This window comes from Schistocerca serialis, chromosome 3 (genome assembly GCF_023864345.2).
Source record: "Schistocerca serialis cubense isolate TAMUIC-IGC-003099 chromosome 3, iqSchSeri2.2, whole genome shotgun sequence".
Classification (NCBI taxonomy): domain Eukaryota; kingdom Metazoa; phylum Arthropoda; class Insecta; order Orthoptera; family Acrididae; genus Schistocerca; species Schistocerca serialis.
In genome coordinates, this window is record NC_064640.1 from 611,756,841 (window position 1) to 611,776,420 (window position 19,580).

A 19,580-nucleotide genomic window follows, 5' to 3' on the forward strand; every position below is an offset into this window, starting at 1 on the left:
ATTACTATTCCTGAGTCATTCTTGATGTAAACACATATATGTTAGTGTTCTTTGGATATAAATTGTCTTTACTGTGGTGCTCTACAAAATTTCTGATACTTATCACACTATTATTCACTTTGCAGGCATTTCTCAAATATTATCTGGAGATCTACACTTATGAGTAGTAGTAGTAGTAGTAGTAGTAGTATGCCACTGCCCATCACTTACCTTCACGTACAAACACTACAGTGATATGACAGAACTACTACCAGAATGTATAGTCCAAATGCCCATCTGAAACAACTCACTAACACAGTACTACTATGGCTTATGTATGCCCACTTGTGAATGCCAATTTATTTAACAAAATATGTTGAACAGTATTTCTCATCAGTCCTTCCCACTGGTCAACTGATGTTTTTTCTCAGCACACCTCACCTGGCTCTCAGCATTTACTAAGAATCTTGCAAAGTTTATTCTATAGGTGACTGGTATCTGGTTGTAATTTTTGTGTTAGTCTGCTGCCCCCACAAACAGTGCTGTAAAAATTCAAAACTACAACATGTGTTTTTGTAAAATATGAAATAACAGTAATATTAATAAATTAATAAAAATGCTTCTCTAGAATATTGAATTTTCAAGACAGCTAGAAGTTTTCTTGTTGTTTCTTAGATAATAGTCACCAAAATTCTTGTCTGAAAAGTGAAAATTCCAGTCTGAAAAGTGAATATTCCAGGTAAATTACTTGTTATGTACTTATGGTATTGCTACAAGCAGCAGAAACACAGTCACTTTGTACATGCAACATATTGTGTTCTCTCTCTCCCTCTCTCTCTCTCTCTCTCTCTCTCTCTCTCTCTCTCTCTCTGTGGAGTCATTAATATGATGGCTTTTGCAAATGTCAAGTACAATTACAAACATAAAATGTATTTAGATCTTAGCCTTACAGGTAGTAGTTAAACAGTAAATTGATGCTTGTCAAAATACATTACATCTTACACATATTAATACAGCCAATTATTTTTTATGTATTGTTTTACAGTTCTTAAACTTAACCATTTAAAATTTGTTGAGTGGATAGAGGCAGTTTTCAATTAAGAATTTCTTTAGTTTTGATTTGAATTGCTTTTCATTACTGTTTTTCACGGACTCTGGCAGTTTATTGTACCATATCAGTCCATTAGTATATGGGCTCTGGTCCGTCATTTTTTATCTTGTTCTTCATCAGTAGTAATTCTCTTGGGACCTGGTGTTGTGGTCATGTATATCACTACATTTAGTTACTTCAGTTTTCTGTGAGACAAGAAAGTGATTAATTTATAAAGATACAAAGAGTATATGGTGAAGTACTTGTGTTGTCTGAAACCGTCATGGCAAGAGTCTTTATAGCCTAGTCCATGTATAATCCTTAACCCTCTTTTTCATAGCAATAGTACTTTGTTAAGGTGAATGTCTGCAGCACAACCTCATATATCTATACAGTAGCTAAGATGGGGATAGATTATCCCATAATACACAGTTTTAAATGTGTGGGTGGGCACCACTTTGAAGAGTTGGCTAAGAAGATACAGCCCATTGCTGACTTTTTTACATACAGCATTAATGTGGTTAATCCATCAGCGGTTTGAGTCCAGATGGACACCTAGAAATTTACACTCATTTGCTTCCTCTGCCACTATGCCGCATAACTCATTTATGCATGAGTGGTGTTAGCTGCCAGTTGTAAATATTAGCATCTGGGATTTATTTACACTGACCTTTAATCCTTGTGCATGAAAATATGAACTTAATTCTTGTATCCCATTACTTGCTGAAAATTTCAGTTCCTCCCAATCTTTGCCATGAAACAAAACTGAGGTCTCATCAGCATAATTTACAAAGTGTGAGTTAATGGGGTGTACAACATCATTAATATATGCTAAAAAGAGGAAAGGTCCAAGAATTGAGCCTTGAGGGACTCCCTGTGTCACTGTTTCACTTGTGGATTTAAAAGTTATGATCTTATTGTCACGTTGATGTGTAAGTTTGGTACACTGTTTCCGATTCAACAGATAACTGGATAGAAGTTTCGTTGATGCATCACTGATATTGTATGCCCACAGTTTTTTTAAGAGAAGCTCATGGTTTACTGGGTCAAAAGCTTTGCTCAAGTCAAGGAATATTCCGGCTGTGTGCGTACCCCATTCTGTATTGCTATATACTTCATGGAAGAAACTGGTAACAACAGTGGCTGTCCTTAGGTCTTTCCTAAACCACTGCTGCGATTCGGTAATCATTTTGTGTCTTGAGAAAAATGTTGTGTATTATGATAGGATAACTGTTTCAAATATTTTACTGAAGGTAGGGATTAGTGATATTGGTCTATAATTTGAAACTTCTTCTTTACTTCCCTTCTTATGAATTGGCTGAATTACACTTATTTTTAAGGTATTTGGGTATATGTTTTCGTTAATACTTCAGTTGCTAAGATAGGTAAGGGGTTTAGTCATATCATTGGCACCATCCCATCCAGATGAATGCTTGTTCTTTAGCTTTTGTATTGTGATAAATACTTCCTGTTGATTCACCTCCAGAAATTTGAGCTCTATACCATCCGTGACATCATTTGGTGTGCCAGCCTGTAGATCTATAATAGGGGCAGGTTTCTCAAAAGTAGAGATAAAATGCTTATTGAATAAATTACATACATCATTTGTATCTTTCAGTAGATGGCCCTTGTGTCTAATGCTAACTGTTTCACTTTGTCCCTTGCTGGTGGCTTTATGATATTTATTGATTAATCTGCAGTACGCTTTACCTATGTTGGCTGAACGCTCTATTGCATCATTGTTTATCTGTTTCCTCAAGTGTAAAAGGTCTGTCTTAAAAGTTTTTTTGGCTTCATTGCACTTTTCTTTAAATATATGTAGCCTTGTTTCCTTATATAAACAGTCAAGATCATATACGGTATATTCTGTCATAACTTAATCAGCCTAGGTGTAAGTTTCAGCCTAGTATCACTTTCAAGGAGAGAGTTGGTTCGTACCCTGCATGTTTCTTTGAGAGATCAGCAGCAGTCGAAATGTTTCATATGAAATTTTTCCCATTTGTTTTATGGCCCTTTAGTTTGGTAAATAGTGTCCCTCTCAATTATCTTAGTTTCTGTTGGTACAGCAAACCTTAAATATTCTAACACCTGACACTAGTGATCCGAGTAATGAAAATGAACACTTTCAAAGTTAACACTGTCTTTTACATTTTTGTTGGCTATTACATAATCTATCTTACTGGAGCTTGATTCTGCTACTCTAGTGTCAGAGTTCACTTTATTTGTGACATTATATGAGTTTAATATATCTGTCATTTTCAAATAGGTTATACTACAGGAGTTTTCATCAATATTTAAGTCTCCAACTATGCTAAGGTCAGTGGAGCCTCTTTCTCTAATTGCTCTCTTAAGTCTATCTAGATAGTACAACACATCTGTATTTGGTGGGCGGCACATACCAATAACTTTATGTGTAGCTAACCTGCTTGAATGAGTGTTTATGTGGACCACAACACCACCCATTTCAGTTGTTCCTTCTTTGCAGTATTGTTGAACAAATGAGATTTTTGTAAATGTAAGATGTTCACTTACAAATATTGCCACCCCACCCCCTCTGCGTTGTTGTCTGCAGTAACTATCTGCTAACACATAATCATTTAAATTGTTCTGTAATTACTAACAGGTATGATGAATTCTCATTCACAAATCCTTGCAGCAAATTGTGTTTATTCCTAAGATGCAGCACATTTAGGCATATTATCCTAAATGGAACTGATATTTTACAACACTTTGTGACATGGTATTCTGAGTCAGTTGATTTATTATACAAGTCTTTAACACTGCACTGTAATGACAATTTTCTACTCACTCCCAAGTCAATTTCTTTGGCAGGTGAACAGGGTTCATTCCAGTCCAAGGGGTTTAGTTCAGTAAAATTGTATTGCTTGAAATTGAGCCAAAAAAAGTTGTTGATTATAATCTAAGATGATTGGGTCCGTGGTTTTATGCAGCTCCTTACGAAGTTCTGTTATCTGGTTCACTAACTTGAGATTTCCATTTCTGTTTAAGTGAAGTCCATGCCTCGTATGTTCTTCACATTTCAGTTTGGTTATGTCTAGCAAGTGCACATGATTTAGTTTTTTACATCGTTTATGCAGTTCTAAATTTTAGTGCTCAATTTCTGTACTAACACATGACCACTGTGGGAGACCATGTTACACTTGTAGGTTTATTAGGGTAACATTTGTGTTGTACAGTTTTGGCAATAACTTCCTGTAAACTGCAAGTGCAGACTTGCTCTTGTAAACATCATTTGTGCCACCAATGATTACAGTGTGGTCATCTTTTTCCAGATAGTTTGTTTCTGATAAATTCTCAACTACAGCACTTAACGTTTAACTTTTGTGAATACAGAATATTCATTGTGTAAAGCTTCATGAAAAGGAGTTGAAAGGCTTTTTCTGTGGCTGTCCACATACAGTAATAACTTTTTTGTGCTTCCAGGCATTAGAATTTTTCTACTTCAGCCTGTATCGGAGGATTCCTTATATTTAATTTTGCTTACACTATTCGTTGTTCCGCTGGCTGAGTCTAGTGCTGAAAACATATTCTATGTAACTGGCACACCATTTCTAGTGCTTTGTTTTTGTTTTTCACTTTCTTGATGGTTTCACATTCTGTTTTTGAACTTTACTGCACTCCACATAAATTTATTTGTAGTTTTGACATATTCTGAGTTCAATATTATGTTTGTTTTGTCATAAATAACACTTTTTTTGGTTCACAAATCACATGTCTGGGAATGTGACCAATCATAGCCCCTTAAGAGTCAGACTTGTCAGGAAATACAATGACTCATATAACGCTGTGGTATATGTGCAGAAGATTGTGTTTAATATCATCCCCACAGGTACTACTCTTGTCAACAACCACTTGTGCAATATAATTTACCCATGGAAGGTTTAAATTGTGTGAACCTTCCTTTGACTAAGGCTGTCACAAAATCATTCATAAGGCATTCTAAGTGACACACAGTAGTGAAAAAAGCAAAGAAGAATGAGAAATGACAAATCTTGCTGAATTAAGATTAACTAATATGTTAGCATAATAACAGCAAATGTTTACCTAACTTGTGCTTTCAACCAGTTCAGCTTAACATCGCCTTTGTGCTTCCTATAGTAAGCAAAATTGACATATTAATTAGGCTGTATTCCTATAGAAAAATATTAAAGTTCCATAAATAGAGGGAAAAATGAAAGAAGTGGCACTTTTCACCTAAAGAACTCAATCCATATCTTGCTGTTGTTGTTGTTGTTATGGTTTTCAGTCCAAGGACTATTTTATGCAGTTCTTGATGCCTATCTATCCTGTGCAAGCCTTTTGAATCTGCTTACTGCCCCATCTCTCTGTGCCCCCCCCCCCCCCCCCACACACACACACACAGCATTAGCACTAAATTGACAATTTCTCAGAATGTCTTATCAACTGATCCCTTCTTTTAGTCAAATTATGCCACAAATTTCTTTTCTCCCCAATTATATTCAGTACCTCCTAATTACTTATGTAATCTACTCATCTAATCTTTAGTTTTCTTCTGTAGCATCCCATTTCAAAAGCTTGTATTGTCTTTATGTCTGAACTGCTTGTCATCGACGTTTCACTTCCGTATAAGGTTAAACTCCAGACAAATGCCTCCAGAAAAGACCTCCTAACACTGAAATTTATATTTGATGTCAATAAAATTCTCTTCTTCTTCACAAACTCTCTTCTTGCCATTGCCAGTCTACAGATTTGGGCAGTTCCAGCAGGACAATGTGACACCCCACAAACCCAGAACTGCTACAGAATGGCTCCAGGAACACTCTTCTCAGTTTAAACACTTCCACTGGCTACCACACTCCCCAGACTTGATCATTATTGAGCATATCTGGAATGCCTTGCAACGTGCTGTACGGAAGAGGTCCCCAGCCCCTTGTACTCTTATGGATTTATGGGCAGCCCTGCAGGATTCATGGTGTCAATTCCCTTCAGCACTACTTCAGATGTTAGTCAAGTCTATGCCATGTCATGTTGTGGCACTTCTGCATGTTCACGGGGGCCCTACACTATATGAAGCAGGTGTATCAGTTTCTTTGGCTCTTCAGTGTATAAACTAAGTACACTGCTGTTACTCAGTCACACCCTCTCTGTGTCTCTTTCTCTCTCTCTCTCTCTCTCTCTCTCTCTCTCTCTCTCTGTAAAGGGCAAACAACAATGATCTGAAATAATGCATTACAAAGATGTTCCTTAATATTCTATTGGAGTGAATATTAAAAGTCTGCGATTGAAGTACTCATGCCTTTCATCATTGATCCTAGCCAGGGATTGTTATACCATCAGTGCACTTGCTGGGAAATCACAGCTATTTCAACTAAGTTTGATGTGCTGCTCCACCAATTAGACAGAAAACCAAGTTGTTTCCATTTGCCAATGACATAATTAATACAAAAACTAGTATTGATAAATGTCTCCTTATATAATGAAGAAATAAAAGATATGTTAACTGTAAAAATGATTTTACATTTAAATAGATGGGGATATGGACAATGTATCCACATACAGGGCTATTACAAATGATTGAAGCGATTTCATAAATTCACTGTAGCTCCACTCATTGACATATGGTCACGACACACTACAGATACGTAGAAAAACTCATAAAGTTTTGTTCGGCTCAAGCCGCACTTCAGGTTTCTGACGCCAGAGCGCTCAAGAGCGCAGTGAGACAAAATGGCGACATGAGCCGAGAAAGCGTATGTCGTGCTTGAAATGCACTCACATCAGTCAGTCATAACAGTGCAACGACACTTCAGGACCAAGTTCAACAAAGATCCACCAACTGCTAACTCCATTCGGCGATGGTATGCGCAGTTTAAAGCTTCTGGATGCCTCTGTAAGGGGAAATCAACGGGTCGGCCTGCAGTGAGCGAAGAAACGGTTGAACGCGTGCGGGCAAGTTTCACGCGTAGCCACTGAAGTTGACGAATAAAGCAAGCAGGGAGCTAAACGTACCACAGCCGACGGTTTGGAAAATCTTATGGAAAAGGCTAAAGCAGAAGCATTTCTCAAACAGGAGATTGGAAAACCGATGGATCGGTCGTGGTGGAGATCATGATCAACAATTCATGTCATGGCCTCCACGCTCTCCCGACTTAACCCCATGCGATTTCTTTCTGTGGGGTTATGTGAAAGATTCAGTGTTTAAACCTCCTCTACCAAGAAACGTGCCAGAACTGCGATCTCGCGTCAACGATGCTTTCGAACTCATTGATGGGGATATGCTGCGCCGAGTGTGGGAGGAACTTGATTATCGGCTTGATGTCTGCCGAATCACTAAAGGGGCACATATCGAACATTTGTCAATGCCTAAAAAAACTTTTTGAGTTTTTGTATGTGTGTGCAAAGCATTGTGAAAATATCCCAAATAATAAAGTTATTGTAGAGCTGTGAAATCGCTTCAATCATTTGTAATAACCCTGTACTTCATGGTTAACATATGTGCGTCATCACCCAGATAAGTCATTCCAGAGATGCAGAAATGGTGTGAAGAGAGAAAGGAAGAGAGAGAGAGAGAGAGAGAGAGAGAGAGAGACCTGAAGTTCCAATTCACTGTCATGTTTCACCCTTGCTAGGATGCAGTTATAACTCAACAACAGAAACTGTAGGGTGACACTAAAAACTCATGCCAGAGGAATAAGTCTATCTTTGGAGTGGGGAAAATAAAGTAATAAAATATGTTCTCCAGGTAAAATAAAATAACGAAATATGTTCTTCAGTAAAGCTTCTCTGAGTATCTGATTGCATTGTTAGATTGTTTTATAGACCAACATTATGGTCACTGTTGCAAGCAGCCTTCATCAAGGCAGAGTATTGTTAAAGACAACACAAGTTATGAAAGCCTACATTCACCCATTAAAGGTGGTGTCCTGCAAGGTTTGATGTGTGCGCCTCTCTTGTTCTTGGCATATACTGGGTGGTTATAATGAAACTAACAAAGTGTGGACTGTGTACATTGCAGGATGCTGAACCATCATAGGCATGTTCATTAATTGCTGCATCTGTGGAATATGCTGAAAAAATAATAGTTCCGCTTTCTGCCACTAGGTGAAAATTTGGCACTTTAAGCAGTCATAATGTGGCGTGGGTATAGGAAAAGGGGAGAAATGAGCAAACACATGATAATGGTGGTTCTGACATGTTTATTAGGATATGGTTACAAGTTTTAACATGTGTTCAGTGTGGTCCCCAGAGTTAGCAACATGCTGCATCTGTAAGGCAGCATAGTCAACAGTTGCGCACTGCATAACCAGTGTAATCAGAATGGTATGTTGTCATATGCTATCCATCAGATCAGGAAGAGTCCAGATACATCCCTGATCTTTCTGATATCCCCAGAAGCAGAAGTCACATTGATTTAGGTCAGGAGTTCTGGAAGGCCACACATCTTGAAAATATCTAGAGGTGATGTGGTCTTTACTGAAGATCTATTAGATTTAGGTCAGTTCTGGAAGCCCACACACCTTGAAAATGCCTATAGGGGATGTGGTCTTTACTGAAGGTTTCTTGAAGCAAATCTTTCACCTGGCAGGCAACATGTGGTGTCATCCCATCTTGCATGAATAGCTGTGTGAACACAGTTGGGTGCCTGCAAAGCTGGAATTGTGTTGCACAAGGAGGTCCTTATAACTTGCAGATGTCACCATACGCCTAACAGGCCCATGAGGTGTCATCTGCTCAAAGAAAAGCAGACCAAGAATGAAGGAGCTTGTAAATCACACCACACAGTCACAAAAGCTGAGTGCAGCAGATGTTCCTGCACAACATGTGGTGGAGTAGAAACTCTTGTACAACAGTTCTGCACATTCACAGTACCATGCAGAGTAAAACGTGCTCCAATCACCTATAGAATATTCCCTGACCACATGTCATCAATTTCCATTCAGTGGATGTTCCTGCACAACATGTGGTGGAGTAGAACCCCTTATGCAACAGTTCTCTGCATTCACGGAGCCATGCAGAGTAAAATGTGCCCCGTCCACCTAAAGAATATTCCCTGACCACATGTCATTAATTTCCATTTGTGCCATAATATGAAGGGCATAGTTATGATGTTATAGCCTACCTTGTGGCTTCATTTAGTGCACATTCTGAATCTTGAGGAGATACCGGTGCCAAATGCACCGCAAAATCTTTTGAAGTGTTGACCAAGAGAGAGAGACTGCTCATGCCACAGCTTGAGCACTGGCTGCAGAATTTGAGTCATGTGCTGCACGGTCGCTGTATCTACAGCAACTTCATCAACAACTGCCGTGGGAATGAGTTGCCTCCCTCTCCTTGCTGCACCACCTAACTCATCCGTTTCTTCAGATGTCATGATTATATGCTTTAGCCTGTTTATTGGTACAGAGCCTCGTCAAAACTATTTCTGTTGGTGATATTCCCGCAGTGCAGTGTTGCCATTGCTGCCATTCTGATAAAACAGGTTCACCAGTAGTGCATGGTCTTTCTTGACACCAGCCATTTGTTTCATATGGAAAACTTCAACCTTCAATACCCTTTACATCAACAGTCACTTCATAAAAAAAGTCAACACACATTGTCGAGTAAAAACAGCTTACTGGCTTCAAGGCAGGAAACATTTTACTGTACTTTCACCTGGTGGCAGAAAATGAAACTATTCTTTTTTTCAGTATATTCCGAGAGCTCACTGATTAATGAACATACCTATGATGTTCGAGGATCCTGCTACGTATACAGCCTTCACTGCTGCAGTCAGACCACTATCAGATTAATTATAACCACCCAGTATAAATATTATAGCTGGGTCATTGGAGGGTTGTTCAAAAGCTATGATGTTTGTTAATGCTACAAATATACTGATAAAGGGCTTAACACATACATCCAGGAGAATAATTAAACAGACTTATGACTGGTTCACAGCAAACAACTTAACTGTTACTGTAATCATTTAGATACATATTATGCAGTTTCAAACAAATAAATGTGACTTTCAGGAACTATGACTAAAGATCAATAATCAGATTCTTGAGAAAGGTCCATGCATGAAGTTCCTAGGCATCAAAATGGGTAGTAAAGTGACATAGATTGAGCACATTGTTAAGTTAATCAAAAATGCTCAATTTGGACTGCTTTTCAGTTAGAAGTCTGTTACTGCATTGATATACAGATGGAATTTCTAGCATACTTTGCATTCTTTCACTCAGTGCTGTCCTATGGCATTGCCTTCAGGGATAATACATCTACGTTCAAAAAAGCATTTATTCTACAGAAGCTAGTAGTAAGAATATTGAATAATATTGATACCCAAACATTTTACCAAAGACTCTTGAGGAACATAGGCATTCTTGCACTTACATGCCAATACATTTACTTGCGCCGGCCGGAGTGGCCGAGCGGTTCTAGGTGCTTCAGTCTGGAACCACGCAACCACTATGGTCGCAGGTTCAAATTGTGCTTCGAGCATGGATGTGTGTGTGATGTCCTTAGGTTAGTTAGGTTTAAGTAGTTCTAAGCTCTAGGGGACTGATGACCTCCGATGTTAAGTCCCATAGTGCTCAGAGCCATTTTAACCATTTTGAACTTGCAAATGGTATTAACGTTTATGTGCAAGAGTGAGTTTAGTGTGAACTGGTCAAATAACAATCTCAATAGTGGAAGTAAAAATAATTTCCATATAGACTCTCCATCTCTATGTAATGTTCAGAATGGAGTTATATATTCTGGTGCAAAAGTCAGTAAGAGGCTGCTGGTAGACATCACGCAGAAAATTGAAAATCCCCAGATTTTCAAAAACACTATAAAAGTATACATTTTCAGCCACTAGTTTTACTGTTTACTGGAATATATGTGGATTCTGGCCTGTAAATCCCACTTAACTCTGATTTTCATATCAAACAAGTTATGATTTATCCACTATAAAGTTAGCTGATATTGCTCTATGTAAAGTTACGTAAATACGTTTTTTGAATTATTTGATTAAAAAAAACAGCTGTAATGTGTAAGAGGTGGAGCAGTGGCTTCATTTCAAATTAACTCATTTTGTCCTATTGTACATCTATACCAAGGACCAAAAACATTATGACCACCTACTTAATAATGTGTAGGACCATCTTTCAAACATAATACAGCAGTGACTGGGTGGATTGGATTCGATAAGTACTTGGTAGGTTGCTAGAATTACGGGTCACCAGATGTGTACTTCAGGCTGGCACCTGGTTCATATCAGGCAAAAGTGTGGCCAAGAAATCAGTGTGGGTTCACTGTCATGCCCCTCAAAACACTGTGGTGTAATTCTGTCTTTGTGATGTGGATGGAAGATGCAGTTGCTGACAGGAAAGACATCGATCATCGATGATGCAAGTGGTCCACAGCTGTCGTGGTGCCATTGATTACTACACACGGCCCCTGTAATCTGAAGTGAATGCTGCGCATAGCATAATACTGACTCCTGTGGCTTGCATCCATACTGCAGTTCTTATTTTGTACAGCCGTTTTCCTGGATGATGGCATATCTGGAAGTGAACATTGATCTGGTGTAATGAGAGATGTGATTCATCCAACATGTTCTCATTTATCCACAGTCGTGTCTGAACGGTTTTGTGGCCACTTCTATCTTAATTCATGATGTCATTAGATCAACATTGGAATATGTAGGGGTTGTCTGCTGCAGAGCACCATGTTCAGCAATTCACAATGAATAATATGCTCTGAAACACTTGTGACTGCACTTGTACTTCTGTTATCAGATCTCTCACAGATCGCCATCCATCCTAATTTTCAGAGTGAACAAATCTTTGACTTCCATGTTCTGTCATGAGGCATGGGTACCTGATACCTTGTCACCTACTTCTGGTTTTACCATCATTCAACCAGTTTCCATCAATGCTCATGACAGTAGCACACAAACAGCTGACCAGTTGTGCCATTTACAAATGCTCAGTCCCAGATGCCAAGCTATAACAATATGCCCTTTATAAAAGTCACTTACATCAGTGGGTTTCCCAATTTGCAGCCCATATTTTCACTAGAATGATTTCCCATTCACCTCTACTCCATTTGTATACTTTCCTTACTGTGTCACATGCCCTCATTTCCACCAAGTGGCGTTTAATCTCACATTGGGAATGTTTTGGCTCATCAGCTTACATATAAATTTATGAAGTAGTCTGTCAGTAATTTTCTTCATTATTAGTGTTAGATTAACACTGGTCGTAATTTGTTATTGGAATGATAACATTTTGCCACAGTGGTTGGATTAAAATATCATTTTAGCTTGCAGTCACCATTGCTGTGCAATTTTGGCAGTGTAGCCATTTTCAAGTGGTTGTATTGCGTATACATTGTCATCTAGAGAACAAATATTAGTTCACAGAATATTAGATTAGCTTTGTGACTGGACTCAGAACTTCCTACAACTGAGTGTGACCTGCTGGATTATCTTAAACATTTCTTGAGGTAAAGTTGAATTGAACTGTAGGGAGACCTGTAAAGGGTCTGCACTAGGTGTAGAAATGAGAAGTTGCCCCTGAATAAATAAATGTAATATGGCAGATAAATAGGTAGAAATGTCTATTTCTGTTGTATTATACAATTTGCAACCTATCTCTGGAAGCAGAAAGAGCCATAAAATATGGAGGACCGAATGTCTTGAACTACTTTAAGTGGAATGTTTACACAAAATCAGTAGTTGGATAAACTAATGCCAGATAGATTCAGTATGGTTTGGTTTAGTGACAAAGCCCAGTTTCATTTGGATGAGTTTGCCAATAAGAAAAATTTGCACATTTGGGGGACAGAATCCACATTTCAAGATGGAGGAGTCTCTTCACCCTCAACAGGTGACTGTGTGGTGTGCAGTGTCCAGTCACGGAATAATCAGCACGATATTCTTTGATGGCATCGTGACTACTGAATGGTACGTGAAAGCAACAACCTCAAAACCATTGTTGAGGTGAAAATAGCCATTCAGGAGTCATCAACAGCATCAATGTTCTGACGCTTCAGCGGGTCAAGCAGAATATCACTATTTGTCTGTGCCACATCATCACCAATGATGGCAGGCATATCGAACATGTCATAACTGAAATCCAAATATCTGTAGTGGCATTTACATGTTGAATAAAGTGTGTGTATGCTGTAGTTTGTAACTAATTTACATTTCTTTAATATGGTTCAATAACTGTCACCCTGTGAGAAGCAGCTTAAGAATCCCTTGTTCAACTAATTTTTTTTGTGTTACTCATCACTTTGGAACTCTTACCTAGTGGAATTAACAGGAGGGATCCAGACAAGAATGGTGCATTTTTCACCAGTTCAGTTAGTGAGCTTGAGAGCTTCACAGAGACTTATCAGATCCCAGTAACACCTCTACAAGATAGGTATTGTGCATCATGAAGAGATTTACTGTTAAAATTCTGAGATAATTCAGTCTTAGAAGATTCAGACAATCAGAGAAATTTGAACTTATAACAGTGCTTACTGACAATTATTCTTTCAGTTCGTCATTCATAAAGAGAATCCAAAGTACCCTCCACCACACACTTTAACTTGGTTTGGAAAATTTAGATGTAAAATTATCACAGGAAAGTTTTTTCCTTTTATCTCTCCCTACAACTATTTTTGTGTTTCCTCATCTAATCATTGCTTTATAATCTATCCTAGATATTTAATGAGTGTGACAGATTCTACAGACTTATTGTTGAACACTATGGCCATTTCTTCTTATTGATATTCCTCCCAGTTATTCATATTTCAGCCAAGTTCCTTCTGACTATAATAACTGGAAATCCAATCAGGGTAAATTTCAATACATTTACAACTATCCACTGATGATACAGCATTTATATTGAGGAATCTTACTTACATTGTTGTGCACTCAGCCTGAAGAATTGCTGATTTATATCAAGAATATGAATATTTCTATTATGGGCCCTTGGGATGCTCACCAGTAGTAATATCTGTGGGCCTCCGGGCCCATAGTTTATAAGTTTGGTGCCGTACATTATACACACACAACAAAACACAGACATGTGTGCTCATGCTCATGCACACACACACACACACACACACACACCACAACATATTATCAGCCATCAAAAATGATACAGTCAGTCAGTATGTACCACAGAGTACCGAGAAACAATTGTTATTCAATATTTGTAATTTTTTGGTGCAAGACACAATGGGCTTAGTTAAGTGCCACAATGTTATTTACAAGTTTGAATTGTCTATATCATTTATCAAAATTTAAAGATATTGGCACTACTTTTCTAACTTGCAGGTTAAGGTACACTCGGTGTCCAAACACTAGTGTTGTTCGATCTTTGTAGCCACTTCGTGGGAGGCACAATGGGTCCTCAAATTAAGTCCACAGTGTTACTTCCATATCTAAATTGTCTGTATTATCTATCAAAATATGTAAAGATATTGGCACTACTTGTGATACTTGAGTGTTAATGTACACTTCGTGTGAAAACACAACTGTGGCTTATTCTTTGTAGCCTAGTAAAATAGCACTTTGAAGAAACTAAAAATAATCTGTACTACTTATCAAAATAAGTAAGTAGTTACTGTATAATAGTACAAAACAGACATGGCTCACCTTATTGCCACTATTGTTGTAAGTTACAGGATAAGATACACTAAGCATCAAAACACGATTGTGGTTCAGTCTCAGTACCAAAGTAAAATAGCACTTTAAAGGAACCAAAAATTGTCTGTAATATATGCCAAAATATGTAAATATTTCTTGTAAAACAGTACAAAACTCAGCGCTCACTTGTCAGCATTATTGGCGTAACTTAAGGTCAATGTGCACTCAATGCCAAAACTCGGCTGTGATTCGATCTTCATATTCTAGTACGAGACACAATTGATCCTCAAATTAAGTGCTGCAATATTATTTCCAGGTCTAAATTGTCTTTATTATCTGTTAAAAGTTTGTCTCTGTTCAAATAAACCCGATACATGACCTGCCAGAGTCCATTTATCAGAGTGCAGTGTATGCATCAGTTGGAACCTCCTTCTCAGTACTGGAATCCCCCATTGCCAGATGTATTGCTTGTGGCAGGCATGTAACACCCTGTTCAATAGTGGTTCTACCCGAGAGCCTTTGGGAATTTTAATTTTGCCTTTTACTTCTTGAATAGCAATATTTTTAAGACAGTCTACATCCTCTTGGGTGTACATTGCTAACTCTTCCCCACATTCTTGCAGAATGATTTAGGTTGACCAATTTACCAAATGACTGATCTTTAAATATAGTTATTTCATCAATTTTCATCAAGTATTAGGCCTCTAGACCTTTTATGGTCTCATTGAGGAGTTCTTCTGCCGTCTTTTCTCATTTGTTGACCTACCCATATTACGCCATTGCGGTGAATGTGTAGCATGGATTTTAGGAACTTCTTTGAGCTTGTTTGTTGTAGACGTTTCCTCCAGATTTTTTGTAATTCTGATTATGGGTTCCAGTTTAAGTTCTTTTCATGATACCATTCCTTTTATGACACCATTTTGTGCAATCCACTGTTTGTCTCAAGGATTTAATTTCACAGGCTATTTGTCCTTTCACATCTTTTGCCTTTATTGTCCAGGCTTCAGTGCCACAGCACAGCACAGGTTGCTTTTTTTTTCTTATAAAGCTATATTCAGGTACACTTCTGGCCTAGGGAATGTTTCTGTACATTATTAATGACTCCCCTTGGTTTTTGTATACGTGGTAGACTTTTCAGCTAAGTCTGTTCTCTTGTGGCCTATATATGTGAATATGTTCATCCTTTCTAGAATTTTGTTTTTCAAGCGGATCTTCTTTGCACTGGTTATTTTCTGCAGAAGGCCATAGTTTTTGTTTTTTGTGGTTTTGATGTCCATGCTGCATCTCTTCCATATAATTGGTAAATTGCGAATGAAACGTTGCAGCTCATCTTCTGAAGATGCTACAAGAACTATGTCATCAACAAAAAGTAAAGCATTTAGCTTTGTATTTCTGTTGATCTGAATGAAGCCATATGGCATTTGTCTCCATTCTTTGATGACTTTATTCACATAAATAATAAATAGGTGTGGTGAAAGGCCATATCCCTGTTGTACTCTTGCATGTATTCTGCCCCATGTTGATGATTTGTCCTCATTCTTGACATAGATTAAATTTGTCCTGTAAATTTTGTATATATTATCTACAAGTTGCTGTGGAACATGATCATCTGCCAGAATCTGTAACAATTTGTTTCTGTCAACTTTATCAAAAACTTGTTTGAAGTTACCAAAGACAATATTTGTTTTTAGATTGAATTCTCTATATTTTTCTATTAGCAATTTCATTGAAAAATATCCATCACAACATGATCTTCCTTTCTGAAGGCCATTTTTCTCTTTGTCCATGGTGAATTCATAGTGTCTGTAGAATTTATTTTTGATGATCTTGGCAAAAATTTTATATGCAAGTTCAATAAGCTTATTCCTCAGTAATTATCACAATTTTTCAGGTATGTTTTTTTCGAAGACATGAATGACAATTAATTTAGTACATATTTCAGAGATAACTTTTTCTTACAATGAAATGAACACCCATAGCTGCTTACAGGCGTTGACATACGTCAACGGGGACAGATGAAAATGTGTGCCCCGACCCGGACTCGAACCCAGGATCTCCTGCTTAGATAGCAGACGCTCTATCCATCTGAGCCACCGAGGACACAGAGGATAGCGCAACTGCAGGGATTTATCTATGTCAACGCCTGTAAGCAGCTATGGGTGTTCATTTCATTGTAATTTCATTCTAACGAGCTGCATGGTCACCGATGGTATCTGTTCTTTCAGACATGTCCGAAAGGACAGATACCATCTTAGTATATATATATTTATGGCTCACCAGCCACTTGACCATCTTCTTCTTCTGTGTGAATGCACTAACAGTGCCCGAACTCTTACGGGAATTGGCAACGCACTGCAAGTAATGAGTATAATGCGCAGGGGCACTACGAATGTAGAGCGGGACAATACGTTGAGAATGTGGGTTTTGCGGAAGGCGTGCTAGAGCTCTAGATTGACTGAATCTTCTCCTGGGCCCTTATTATTTTTTATCTTATTTAATACTTCTTTAAGGTCACACTTAGAAATGGTTTCCCTTGAATAGTTCCTTGAGTGTTGAATTTTAAGAGGCTCTGATGTTCATTGCAGTGTTTAGTTTACATTGGTGACATGCTTTGATAACAGATGTTAATATCACTAAGTTATCACAGAAGCTGTGATTATTTTGAAAACTGTTTTGTTGAAGAGAAGTTACATTGTCAGTTAATGGTTTGATTTGCTTTAGTAACATTCTTTCTTGCAGTTTATAGACTAGACTAAATAGTAATATAGATCTGTAATGAGAGGTTTCTTTGCCATCTTTGCTGGGGGTTTTGGCAGTTACCTTTGCAGCCCTAGATTTTGTTGGTAGTTTTCCAGTAATAAGAATCACATGTACGTCTGTAACAATAAGCACATAATTGTTGGGCCTACATTTTTCAGGAACTATGGATGCATTTCATCAAAATAAGTCACTTTTTTTAAACACACATTCTGCATCTGAACAGGCACGACAACACTTCCTAACTGCATGGTCAGCATGGGTACTTCACGGGCCTACAGTGGCTTGATAATAGCCGGGGAACAGAATCCCACGAGAGGGAAATGAACTGCCATTCATCACACCACCTAGAAATTTTGTCTAAGTCATCATGTATCATCCAACAGTCACTCATCTTTGACACTTTCTCATACACCACAGCATCATCAACAAACAAATGCAGATTGCTGCCCACCCCGTCTGCCAGATGATTTATGTATTCAGAAAATATAGTGGTCCAATCAAACTTTCCAGGGGCACTCTTGATGATACCCACAAGCAGGTCTGTCCATACCATATGTCGCATGTACCCTCCAGGGCTGGTTTCCATACTATCCCACTTTGCTAACCATGCCAGATACTCTGCCTCTATCATGATGTTTGCTGGTAGAGGGACTAAAACACACTTGCCAAAGCTTCCTCCAGCTCATCAACTGTGACCTCACATGAGAGTGCTGGACAGAGAACTATCTGAGAGTGTTTGAGTCATAACTGTGTCCTTACAAGTCTAGTGCGGTTATTGTTCATATCTGCTTTAGATTTCTGCACACAACTTTGTTTGAAGTGATATTTTGTTGGAATTTCTCAGTCTTAGAATCTGCTGGCATTTCTCAGGCATATAATTTGCACCCAGTTCCTTCATTAGTTGCCAAGCTTTGCGACTGAAGTGGATGAAATTGAGGCTCTCTGTATCTGCTTGACATTTCTTTCTTCTGTGGCCATTCAGAGCTTGAAGAAGTCCACCTAGTGTTTTATTTGAATGTGATATTCTTCATGTAGCTCATTACATTGATAATATCATCCTGGGATATATCATTTTGTGTGTTCTCTGGGTATCACCCTTTTTGATACCCCTTTGACAGCATTGGTAAATGTATCATCATTCTTAATTCGAACAGGAATGAATTCAACAACCTCATCAAGTTTATCAGTGTGTTGTTACCAGTTTTTAAAATTTTTTTTTAAATTTTTAATTCCAGTGAGCTTTACAAGTTGATCTTAGGATTGTGGTAGTGCGAGGAAAGTGCATACCACTATTTTTCCATATCACTCACATTCTCCATTCCTGTTGAATATAAGCATCAGGAAGGAAGAACCAGTGACTAATAACTGGCTGTAACAATTTTTACGGATTTGTAATAGAATGATAATGTAGGGTTAGTCCTATGTAAAGCAGGTGGCAGGCATGAGTTCATTTTTAGGATACTGGGAACATACATTCAGTCTAAGAAGGGCATTTCTTACAAAACACTGTACACCTCATCATAGAATACTGTGCAGTTGTATGGACCATATTGTATATCTAGATTACTTTAATTTTTAATATGAGCTGTTTTAGTATCACATAAGGCAACGGCCTTGTCGCAGTGGATACACCAGTTCCCATGAGATCACCGAAGTTAAGCGCTGTCGGGCATGGTCGGCACTTGGATGGGTGACCATCCAGGCCGCCATGTGCTGTTGCCATTTTTCGGGGTTCATTCAGCCTTGTGATGCCAGTTGAGGAGCTACTCAACTGAATAGTAGCGGCTTCAGTCAAGAATACCATCATAACGATCGGGAGAGCGGTGTGCTGACCCCACGCCCCTCGTATCTGCATCCTCCACTGAGGATGACACGGCGGTCAGATGGTCCTGGTAGGCCACTCGGGGCCTGAAGACGGAGTGCTTTGGTATCGCATAAATCAAGTAGAAAAAAATAAAATGACCTACCAACTTATAATTTACACTGTACAATGTTCTTCTTATAATATAACTGAAATTAAATGCACCAGAGTATTGTGTAATGTTCTAGTTATAAGAGGAACCTGTCCAGCTTATCGGCAAAATTTTACTTACTGCATCACAGGATAGTAAAGTACTTTGGTAGTATCCACATTATTCATATAGCCCATAGGGCAATTAA

The 19,580-nt window shown here is 38.3% G+C and overlaps 1 protein-coding gene and 1 pseudogene across 1 annotated transcript; one reads left to right on the forward strand and one right to left on the reverse strand.

Moving 5' to 3' along the window:
* Positions 1 to 15,373: 15,373 nt before the first annotated feature.
* Positions 15,374 to 16,447, reverse strand: LOC126471041 (uncharacterized). Its single transcript, XM_050099108.1, has 2 exons — positions 15,783 to 16,447; positions 15,374 to 15,521 (listed from the first exon to the last, which is right to left on the reverse strand). The coding sequence occupies exons 1-2, from the start codon at positions 16,445 to 16,447 to the stop codon at positions 15,374 to 15,376; spliced, it is 813 nt and encodes a 270-aa protein (XP_049955065.1).
* A 2,577-nt stretch (positions 16,448 to 19,024) lies between these two features.
* On the forward strand, positions 19,025 to 19,142 carry LOC126471940 (5S ribosomal RNA; annotated as a pseudogene).
* Positions 19,143 to 19,580: the final 438 nt, after the last annotated feature.

Bases quoted from the DNA above. Each gene is read 5' to 3' on its own strand.
- LOC126471041 (XM_050099108.1), bottom strand. From the start codon at position 16,447: ATGGACAAAGAGAAAAATGGCCTTCAGAAAGGAAGATCATGTTGTGAT. The intron at 15,522-15,782 runs GTATACAAAAAC...ACCCATAATCAG, and splicing joins TTAGCTGAAAAGTCTACCAC to AATTACAAAAAATCTGGAGG.